Source organism: Choloepus didactylus, chromosome 3 (assembly GCF_015220235.1).
Source record: "Choloepus didactylus isolate mChoDid1 chromosome 3, mChoDid1.pri, whole genome shotgun sequence".
In the NCBI taxonomy this organism is placed as follows: domain Eukaryota; kingdom Metazoa; phylum Chordata; class Mammalia; order Pilosa; family Megalonychidae; genus Choloepus; species Choloepus didactylus.
The window spans coordinates 124537230-124549192 of record NC_051309.1 but is presented as its reverse complement, the minus strand read 5'-3'; the positions used below and the strand labels follow the sequence as shown (position 1 = coordinate 124549192).

At 35.7% G+C, this 11963-nt stretch overlaps 1 protein-coding gene across 1 annotated transcript; it reads left to right on the top strand.

The window, feature by feature from the left end:
• The first annotated feature begins 9798 nt into the window (after window positions 1-9798).
• Window positions 9799-11609, top strand: LOC119529790 (chromobox protein homolog 3). Its single transcript, XM_037830535.1, has one exon. It carries the CDS (start codon window positions 9867-9869, stop codon window positions 10416-10418), a length of 552 nt encoding a protein of 183 aa, XP_037686463.1. The 5' UTR covers window positions 9799-9866; the 3' UTR covers window positions 10419-11609.
• The last annotated feature ends 354 nt before the right edge of the window (window positions 11610-11963 follow it).

Sequence of the window (11963 nt, the reverse complement as noted above, 5' to 3'; positions counted from 1 at the left end):
GAGTCTAGGGAAGAAGTGAAAGCCTTGGAAGGAGGAATCAATCCCTACAGGCACTTTGCTATTTTTAGTGAAGCTGTAGCACTAATCACCAGTTCTGGTTTCCTTCCTTCTTCGCTGTCCAGACTTCTCTGTCAGTTATGAAGTATGACTCTACCCGGCCTCCTTTCTGGTTATGATACCAGCCAGACCAAAGAGGGGCTGCGTCACCCTAGGAAATACCTGTGTGAAGCTATGGCCTCCCCTCATAGATTCTTTTCAAAGGAGTGGCAAAAAATATGTGTCTATGCTTGTTCCTATGACCTTTCAATTTAGTGGATTTTTCTGTCTTCAACCAAAGAAAAATCCATCACCTTGTCTTCAATGTATTTAGAGAAGTATTATAAAGATTTAAAGAAGTGAAAGGAAATTCATGTTTTTTCTCACCATATTTTTGTTAAATTGATATTTACTCCCTTTTTTATTTGTTTAAATAATCTATACAGGGAAATCAGATTTCCTAGAAACTTTAGTATCATATTCTGAATGTTCAAGTCCTAACAAAGAGTTAATATGTGAGAGATACATGAAACATTTGCTTTTGGCTCATAAATGATATGAGTTACTTAATGATAAACTTGGATCTCCCTGTATCTGTTTGCCCTAAAATCCTGATACAGATAAGGCTCTGAATCCTGGGGTCCCAGGGGTGGGAGTACTGAGTCCTGACAGCTACACTTCCCAGGCTTCAATGTCTCTTGGCTTCTGGCTGGGTTCTGCTATGGGGAGGCAGGGCAGAACCTTGAAAAGTGGAAAAAGGAGAAATAGTTAGCTTTTCCCTGTCTCTTGTCCTTTGGCAGCATTTCCTATAGTGGCTGTGGCTGTACTCCAGCTCTCTGTGACAGGTCTTGTTTTAGTTTCCTTTGGCTGCTCAAGCAAATACAATGCAATGGGTTGGCTTAAACAATGGGAATTATGAACTTACAGTTTTGAGGGTTAGAAAAAGTCCAAATCAAGGCATCATCAAGGTAATGCTTTCTTCCCAAAGGCTGGTGTTCTGGGGCTGGCTTCCAGGGATCCTTGGTCCTGGGCTGCTCTGACACATGACAGTGTACATCTGTGGCCTCTCTTGGCCTCTCCCTTCTCTTCCAGCTTCCATTGACCTTCAGCTCTTGCTTCCTGTGGCCTTCTCTCTCTCTCTCTGTCTGAACTTCATTCTGCTTATAAAGGACCCCAGTAAAAGGATTAAGACCCATCCTGATTGAGGTGGGTCACACTTTAACCGAAGTAAACTCATCCAAAGGTCCTATTTACAATGGTTTCACATCCGCAAGAATGAATTAAGTTTAAGAGCATGTGTTTCTGGGGTATGTAGCTCCAAATCACCACAGGCCCATTGTGGCTGCATCTTACAACAGGTGACCTTATGCTCTATGCTTGGTAAAACCACCTCACCCCATCTCTTTGTCTCTCCAGCCTAGATATGGTAACTTAAATTCTGGGTCGTCTCACCAGCCTGATGGCTTCTCAGCTCTTTCATCACCTATGGAACCAATTCCTACATTAAATTCCTTGTGTTTTATATACTTAGCATTTTCCTATTTATGCCCTGATAGCCAAGCAATTTCATATCTAAACTACCTCAAGTTTATATTCATTATAAGTCACTCCACTTTATCGCCATGTTCTCTGTGTGTATTTAATACTATTAAGGATGATGATTATAATATAATTATTTATATATTTTTATAATGCAAAATAAATTTATATTTGTTATAAAATAAATTCATATTTTAATTTCCTGTCTCTAATTATTCCTCAAAGAATAAAATCCTTTGTTATTTTTCTTATTAAGGAGTTTAAAGAGCTATATAATGGTAAGAGGAGGCCACATAATACTTGTGTAACTTTTGCATTACATGGAGAAGTTTTCAAGTTAACTACAGTTTTCTTTCCATTGCCCTCTATTTAACTGTATATCAGAAGACTCAGCAACTGAGCATAAAGACCTAATTTAGTTACATGATACCAATTGCATAGTGATTATCAGTTGAATACCATTATTTGAAATAATTGAAATAGTAAATGGTATGGGTTTACTTATTTTCTGAGCATCAAAATATATTAATTGCATATATTTTCATTTTGTAGCCTCTGTTTTCTTATCAAAGCTAAATAATCCCTAAATTGAGACCATATCAGTTTTTATCTCCATGTTACACAAGGGTATATTGACTTCTATTTTCAAGGAGCAATTTTTCAGTTGAATTATGGCTAGTTATGTACCTTAATAACTGTATTTTACAAAAATCATGTGCTCTGGTTGAACAGGAATAGCAATTCATGGTCAATAAAACCCAGTGAGAGATTTCCTTTAGAGTCACTTAAAAACTGAACCAAAGCCAACAGGTCTTGCCTTGTAACTACAGAATGGCCCATTTACACAGCCTCTGCTAATGCAGTAAGGCTCTCAATGGGCCACTCTTCTGAGTTTTGCCAGTAGACTTGGAAATTTCCTGCAGTTAACTACATCTAGGTATTTTGCTAGGATAATATATGTGAAAAGAATTAGAAAAGCTTATAGGTATGTTGATATGAGAATTGTCAGAGCTTTATTAAATTTTATCTTTTTTTTTTTATAGTTTACGAGTTTACCAGCTAATAGCTTTGGTTATTTTCTTCACACAGAGTTTGAAATTTTCTCCATTGTAAGCTTTCTGCTCCTACCCACACACCATGCTTCTCTGGCAAAATCATCTACCCTATGCTCTGATGTCTTTTTCTCTAGTTAGAATTCTGTAGAGAGATCAAATAGATGCCCTGACACAGTGAGGAAAATTGTGTTTCGTGATCCACAGTTTCATTCATACAGAAGCACAAACCTCCTCCACACAATCAGCACCAGTAAATTCTCAGCAGCTTTGTTCACTCATTGAATTACTGAGTAATCAATAGACTATCCTTGCCTATCATCAATTGTATTCCCCCGGTAATCCACCTAAGTACTCTTTGGAAATCAGTAAACCTAAAGTTAGCCCAATTTTACTCCCATATAGGAGGGTAAAATTGGCTTTCCTACCTACTAATATTAGTAGTTATGAAATATTATAACAGAAAAATCCAAGGGAAGTAACCAGAAGAAACAAACAAACCACTGTAATCCCAATTTCTGCACAGCAGAGAGTGGGAGTGGTGTGTGAGCACGGCTGTAAGTGTGGAAGACCACTATTAAGATCACTAAAAACATGAAAGAGTAAATGAAGGAGTAGTGAGTGGTAGAGGGGAGAGTCATGTGCCAATTACTAAGTTACTGTTTTTCAGCTATAAACCCACCTTTCTCCTCCCTGTTTTCTGATGTTGAAGCTGAGACTGCAACCACGTTTCTGCTTTGCCAGCTGGAACTCTGTTAGACTCTGTCAATACGGACTGCTAGAGCGAAGCTGGGAGCTGGAGGAGGAAAAAGGGGCTTACAACTTCTGGTTTGCTTCCTTTGGGCTTCCTGCCTTCTTGCTTCTGTGAGCATCATCTTAGCAATAACATTTTAACCCCAGCAAAGACAGTTCCTTCTGATAGCAAATAATGAATTTGGGTTCCAATTTTTTCCAACATTTGCAGAACCAGCTTCATCAGACCTCACTCCTCAGAGGCACAGGCAGCAGCTGGATGGTGCTCCCTCCTCCAAGGACGACTCCTCAATCTCTTCCCTAAGGATGGTAGCTGCCTCCTGCAGTTGCTTCCCCCATGAGCACTTAGCGTTCTCTTTTTACCCTTTCAAGTTAATAATTTCATGCCTCTAGCAATTCTTCATATTATATTCTCTCTGTTCAATTATCAATTGTCATATCTCTTTCCTGACTGGACACTGGCTGAAACACTCTCCAAAGAGGCAACCAGATTATACATTGTCCTTTAGGCAATTGTAAAACCCAATTCACCAAAGATGAAAAGGTGAAAAGAAGGACCCAGAATGGTTGCAATGGACTATCACGGAAGACAGTAGTTGCCATACAGAAGTTAATGTTACTCTGTCAATAGTCACAATTCTACCAAAAGAAAGTCAGTCAAATTGTTAAAGTAGCTATTTCTGGATGGTGGAAATATTGGTGAATTTAAGAATTTGTGATTTTCTATGCCAAGATTTTTAAAAATTTGGTATGAATTTATTTTTCTAATTATGATTAAATTGTTTTGCATAAGAAAGATACACATTCTGATTCCCCATTTAACAGAATATGAACATGCTACCACCAATGCCAGAGGTCATATGAGCATGAATGATATTTTCAATGTGCAATAAGACAATTTTTTAAATGTAAAGGTTTGTGATTATTTAAATTAAAACAAGTTACATTATATTATAACATTAGCTTTCATATGAATATACAAAGTAAAATTTTATCCTTCATTCTCTTACTTGGAAAATTCCACATGCTTTCTGTCATATATGCTTCCTATTGCATATTGTTCATTTCAGTTCAAAATTGGTGAAGCAGATAGTGTACTGGAAATAGTATGGCCCTGTTCAAATTCCAGTTCTGCTTCCTGTTCTTTGTGTGACTTTGAGAGTTATTTAACTTTTCTGAATCTCAGTGTTTTCATCTGGAAAATGGGAATAATACTTGTACCTTACAGGAATTTTTGTAGGTTTAAAGAAATAAAAATAAATATAATAGGCACCCAATATTCCAAATACCCATTCCAATTTCTTGAATACTTAAAATATGCCAGACACAATGCCAGTCACTGGAGATATAAAGACAGATGAAGTCCAAAGTCCTCTGCCTAATTTCAAGGTTCTCACAATCCAGACATACCTACCTAGCCTTATTTTCCACAAATCTACAAAAAATATCAACTATTCAAGTCTCCTCATGAGCCACAAGTGCTTATTCTATAAATTCCCAACTCTAAGGCTCTGTTCATATTATTCCACAGTTCTGAAATATTCTTATCTACTTGCTCTATTATGATCTAAAACACAATTCAAGTTCAACTCCCTGAAAACTGTCTCTGCTCATTGTAATCCTTAGTAATTTGAACTTTTGCCGGAGTTACAGGGGCATTTTTATTCTATTTCATCTTTTACCAAGTGATTGGATGCTCTATCATGTTATTTATAGAATACTTGAATCTCTAGCAAGTTTATAAGTCTTTTAAAGGCAGGAAATCAGTCTTAATCTTTTCCTGCTCTCAGTACAATACAAAAGATTTAGAAGGAATTCAATACATATTTACTTAATTGAATAAAGTAGTCTCACAAATGACTCTCTACAAAACAAATGTCATTCAAGGGAGCAAAATAGAGTGTTTGAAAGGAGCTTGTGGCAATAAACTCAGAATAAAAATAAAGTGAAAGAAAACTGCTTAAAGACATGGTACTGCAAAACTCAGACAGAAGAAGGTAAAATTAGACCTTTTCATACACATTTGTGAGAGTGCTGTAAATGTTTAAATAAATGAATGATTGAATGAAACAAAACATTTAAATATTGGATGGGGCAAGAGTGGAAACAGGAAAATCTTTAAAAGATGACTGCAAGAAGACAAGGAGACAAGATAATGTGGGAGTTTTAGACACTGAGGTTGTAGCACCTATTTAATAATCCAAATGGTGATGTGATTTACGTGGTAAATATATACGTGACTCTGTAGTTCAGGGGAGAGCTCTGGTCTAAGCGTATACATAGCTCATTCAGAAATGTTATTTAATCTAAAACTTTATAATTCCAAGAGACATTTTCAGATATTATCAAGCATTATTTGGTATATTGGCAACAACCAGTTTTAGAAACATGCATAAATAAGCTTGAATCTTGGTTTCCAACTAATTCTTTTCAAATTACTTACACTCTCTAGTATTTTTTTTTCTCTCATCTTTAAAAGTTACCTAATCCAGAGGATTGTTAATAGGGAGAAATGGGATAACAATATAAAGTACCTTATATAATTCTCAGAACACAATAGAAAAGGAATTCAATATTGCAATTAATCCTGATAATTTGTGAAGTAGCTCATTAAAGTTTATGGCTTATGGTTCATCAACTCAGTCTTCAGGAGATTAAGTTACTTGTTAATGTTAGAGTCTGAGGGCCCTATTGGTCAAAACCTTCATGCTCTCACAGATGCCTCCAGCAAGTAAAATATTATTGCTAATAAATCTGGATTGAAGAGAGCAGCTGGACATGAGCATCTTATTCCTTCTCTTTGTGCACTGAACTTACCCACTCATGGAAGCTGGAAAACTGCAGGCCTTTCCTGGAGGGTCCGCCTGGACTGTCTTAGTGAGCACGGCACAGAGCAGGGTGAGAGGAGAGGGCTCCTCTGAAGGCCAGTAGCTCTATTGGAGGCCAAGACTTGGTCATACATGACCCCGGACAATTTTCTTCCTACTCATTCCCCAAAGAGTGTCCCCACTACTTAAGAATGGCCACTTTTCACTCCATGGGAAAGAGTAAAAGAGGGGTGAAGAAAAGAGCAACAGCATTCTCCACAGTATGTCCCCACAGGCAGAGGTATTGACATAGAGTTTAAGAGGGGCTCAAGAAGAAGCAAGAGCAGAAAATCTTACACTTGGCTAGTGAATGATTAAGAGTTTAAGAGTCCAGCTAGGGCTTCTGATGCCAAGCCTCATGAATTTTCCTAGGTAGTTCTTGCCTTGTCTTGAAACAATTAAGACCATGGGTGTTCTTACCAAGCACAAATTTTTATTATTACAAGTTTAAAGGCCAGGTAATTATAGGTTAAAACACGATCTTAGAAATAAATAATAAGGCCCTTTAGAAAATAAATAAACACATGTTAGCATGTTTTTAAGAGAACTATATTACTACCTTGAAATTGGAACAAACTTAGCTGACATTTTGATATAAGAACCTAACTTTCAACCCAAATATATGCAAAGGGGGAGGGGTGCCTAACATGTATGCCACCCAGATAACATTGTGAATAAACTGGCTGAAAAGACAAGATTACATTTCTGGCTGATTCTTTTTCATTCTCCTTGCCCATCCAGAGTTGGTTCAAATGTAGTCCAAATGTACTTTGTCCTCAGTTTTCTCAATTCCATCTCAGATAGTAGTTTTTTCTTACCTTTTTCAGAGTTGTTAATTGTTTGCTTGTTGGCTTTTGTAGAGTTTGGTATGGAGTGTGAAGAGGATATAAATAATATTTTCACATTAATACATTCATAAGTCTTATTGCTATTATGTAGCATTTGGGGAACATCTACAAATTACCTTACCATTGATAAATTTTTTATTTCTTCTATGAATCAAACTCTGATTCTATATTCCAGTATTTTTGCTCTTTTCTCTGTTTCAAATGATAATATAGAAGGGAATAGTTTGCATTATTTGCAGGAGAATTGTTCCCTCTTTATTTAAAATTATATGTCATATTAACAGTTTCCCAAATACATGGGTGTTTACCTTTAAAATGGAATTATTCCTTTATTATGCCATTTTCTTTATGATAGAATTTAAAAATCATTGGAATTAAAATACTCAAACATTTTTTAAAACTATATGAAGAAAAATACTTACTTCCAATTTCAGCAGTCTCTTTAAAAGAAAAAAATTACTACACTTTTCAAAGGCCTGTGTAATAGCCAACTTGCAATATGGAAGCTGTGGTCAATAACACAAGGAAAGCATCCCTCACACACAACATTTCCTGAGCATATTAACAGGGTCAGGCACAGATGTGTACAGTTTCTCAGAAGAATCTACAATATCAAGATATTGCTGAACCAGAATGAAAAAACACTTCTCTGATTCCTTGCTGTTGAAACAGAGTCACCAGTGTTTAAAATGGAAAATAATTATCAAAGATGAATGGAAAGCCTTATCAAGTTAATGTCATGCTATTTCACCATATATTCCTTTTAGTTTTCTGGGATTTATATGTTATGGCATGCTTGTAAAGTGCATATTAGAAAATGGTTACTCCATTGAGCAGTTATTGAGGGCCACATTAAACTTAATAGACAGTAGTTGAAAGGCTTGCCAGTGTTAACAGTCACTTTTTAAACTGTAAGGGAAGCATGATTTGGTTGGTTACATTTGAGGTTGTTTTAGTCTAACAGAGGAATTAATATAAGAAATACCTGGTAATTTTGGAAGGGTAACAAGAAAACTACATATTTAAAGCTTTCTTTTATTTGATGGTTGTGGTGGTTTGAAGCTGTAGATACCCCAGGAAAACATGCTCTTAAATTCAATCGATTCCTGTGCATGTGAATACATTGTAAGTAGGACCCTTTGATGAGATTACTTCAGTTAAAGTGTGGCCACCTCATTTAGGGTGGATCTTAACCTATTAGTGGAGGGCTATGTAAGAGTGAAACTCAGATATAGAGAAATCCACAGAGGGAGCAGCCAGAAGCTGAACATCAGTGGAACCCATAAGAGAAGGGAGGGACCGGGAGACGCCACCATGTGCCCTGTCATATAAAAAGCAAAGGGCCAAAAACCACCTGCAGCCATCTCTGAAATGCCACAGTCTTCCGGGGAGAGGGAGAATGCGTCATCTTGACAATGCCTTGATTTGGATCTTTTCCTAACTTCAAAACCTGAAGCAAACAAATTCCCATTGTTTAACCCAACCCATTTAATGGTATTTGCTTGAGCAGCCCAGGAAACTAAAGCAATGGTGGATTTGGAAAAGAATACTTTAAGAAAGTCTGTGTAATAACTAAAAACAGAAATATTGACAATTACTTTTCATTTATATAGGTAGTGCACTTGCATGTTGAAGAATAAATGTGCCTTGAACATGTATCTTCTTACTTACAGTTTCACATACTGTATTTACTTGTCAGTTGACCCTGCAAAGTAAAAACATATTTGTGGAGAGAAATTGAAGCTAAAGTTTTTAAAATAAAAGTTCATTATATTGATCAATTCAATTTCACACTTTCTCATAAAACTAAATATTTTATATCTAATGAAATCACATGTTATATCTGGTGCAGCCATATCTTGTCTGTCATTCCATTATTATCATATGGTATAAATATAACATATGTATACTATATCATACATGTATAGGTATCATATAGATTTTACCTGAACTATCAAGAAAAACCAAAATTTTCCTGAATAAAAAACTTTTCTTCCAGTTCCTATACTTTCCTCTAGATAGGAATAATTAACTACCTTTTACAAGTGAAGAAAGTTGCAGCACTTAATTGCTATAAACTTGAAATTCTCCAAGGCTATGAGAATGTGATGGGGTCTAGAGCTATGTAGAAGACATACACTACCTATCCCAGTGGGTAGCAAATGAACCATTTGCTTTAAGATTTCCTGAAATTACTCTAAAGGAAATTTACTTTCTATGGTGTAAGAAATGCTGAACTCGGACTTTGAAACTTTGATATATTTGCCCTAAGTTTCTCGTCAAGGCTTTGGAGAATGCACTTTCTTGAAATGTTCTAAGTGGTACAACTTTAGCGTTAGGGACGCTGGAGGAATGAGCTCTCCCATCCTGAAGCCAATGACTACTCCCTCTAAATATCAGGCCCAGCAAACAACCAGATTCTATACATAAGGAGCAGTTATGTTCCTCAATTTAAAAGGCTATCTGGTCAGTTCTTGTAGAATTGGAAATAACCAGCCTTGGAACACTTCTCCTAGATTTTGTTTCTGAAATGAGGCAGAAAACCTCCTTAACAACAACAACAACAAAGACCTCATTAACACTGTTCTTTAAGCAGTGCTGCTAACCTAGTTTTTCTCATTCTTGGCAACAGAATTGCTGCCCTATTAGTCAGGAGTATTCTTTCAGTTAAAATCCCACTGTATAAAAACAAATGAGGGAGACGCTGCAGACCCGGGACTCGGAGCAGCTCGGAGGCGGTGAATAATAGCTCTTCAAGTCTGCAATAAAAAATGGCCTCCAATAAAACTACATTGCAAAAAATGGGAAAGAAGCAGAATGGAAAGAGTAAAAAAGTTGAAGAGGCAGAGCCTGAAGAATTTGTGGTGGAAAAAGTACTGGATCGACGTGTAGTGAATGGGAAGGTGGAGTATTTCCTGAAGTGGAAGGGATTTACAGATGCTGACAATACTTGGGAGCCTGAAGAAAATTTAGATTGCCCAGAGTTAATTGAAGCATTCCTTAATTCTCAAAAAGCTGGTAAAGAGAAAGATGGTACCAAAAGAAAATCTTTATCTGACAGTGAGTCTGATGACAGCAAATCAAAGAAGAAAAGAGATGCTGCTGACAAACCAAGAGGCTTTGCTAGAGGTCTTGATCCTGAACGCATAATTGGTGCCACGGACAGCAGTGGAGAATTAATGTTTCTCATGAAATGGAAAGATTCAGATGAGGCAGACCTGGTGCTGGCAAAAGAGGCAAACATGAAGTGTCCTCAAATTGTAATTGCTTTTTATGAAGAGAGACTAACTTGGCATTCTTGTCCAGAAGATGAAGCTCAATAATTGTTTTGCATTGCTTTTTATATATATTTATATATATATATAATCTGGATCTTGGTTTTTTGATTTATTAGTATGAAGAATATGTTCTAATGGAAATCAAGTTTGATATGTTTGTTTTGAAGTAGTATTATTGGAGCTGTTCGGTTTTTTGGGGGGTATTGGTTTTTGTTTTGTTTTTGTATCAGTATCACTGGTTACTTTGAACAAATAAAAGATTTCTGTAGTTGCTTCATCTGTCAGAAAAGACCATTTGATACCATGGTATATTTCCTTTGCATTAAAGAACAGCTTTTCTAAATGTGGGGAAAATTTTCCATAGTCATTACTGAATCAGAACTTGCATTTAAGCCCATATATGCCTAAGGAGACCATTCTGACCATTTTAGGTTTTTTTGTTTATTTTTTGTGTGAGTGTATATATAAATACATACATAATTTTTATTTTTTTATTATTTTTTACATTCATCAAAACCATTCAAAACAAAAATGGCACTTCACAACCATGGGTAAATCCGTGGTGCTTCTGGGATGCCATCATTCGGAGCAAGAAATCACTTCAAGTTAAACTGAAAATTTTCGTAAAGTCATAAACTTTCAAACCAAATAGATGATTCAGTAATTAATTGGACAATTTAAATAAAATAGAAAATAATTTAAATTACATAATTTAAAGCAGAGCAAAATCCATGTCTATATCTGTAGTCATATAAATGGAAAATACTTGCAAAACTGAAAGGAAAATCTACCACAACCAGCAATCTCCCCACCCAGATGAGAAAACAACGAATATGTTTTCATTAGCCAAGCAAGGCTTAGTTAAATGGTCGTTTAAAGATCCCTTCTATAAAGCCATCCCTTTATAGAACTTTGAATTGAAATCCCTGTGCTGTATTGACTAAAAAGATCATGATTCATGGAAACCTAACCAGATGGTTAAAGATGTTGCAGTTTAGGACATGTTGACATAAATAGGTAAACAAGACTTTTGTAATCTAAACTGTTGACCTGCATGTTTTTTGTTTACCCCAACATATGCCTTACATATAGGCTCAATCTTTTCAGTATTTGTGTTCAGCAGAAGCCAGGAAAACAATAACTTCATAGTAATCAGAATGTTATCCAACTGTATATTGTTTATGTTATTGTAAATACTGGTGAACGGTGGTCAATAAATAGTTTTATATTCGTTTATGTGGTTTGACTTTTTAAAAAAATACATCTAATTGCTTTTACAGGGGGAGTTTAAATAATACCCCCTCACATACAAACACACATTGAATTATTTTCATTTTTATAAATCAGATGATACCACTGAAGTTTTGGAGTATATATCCTAGATCCTTTGAATTTTACAATTAACTAAAATATGTAGTTCCACAGAAGTGTTATCTTGTGAAAAGATGAAAATTGGTTTCATGTGATTGCTAACAAGTTTGCTTCATTAAAGTGAAATTTTGATAAAAAAAAAAAAAAAAAAAAAAAACAAATGATTAGCTAATTCTGTCTGAACCTACAGTCTATATTAAGAATTGTAGATAATTTTCT

What these genes read in the sequence shown, in the direction of transcription:
- LOC119529790 (XM_037830535.1), top strand. Translation starts at nt 9,867, where the DNA reads ATGGCCTCCAATAAAACTACATTGCAAAAAATGGGAAAGAAGCAGAAT.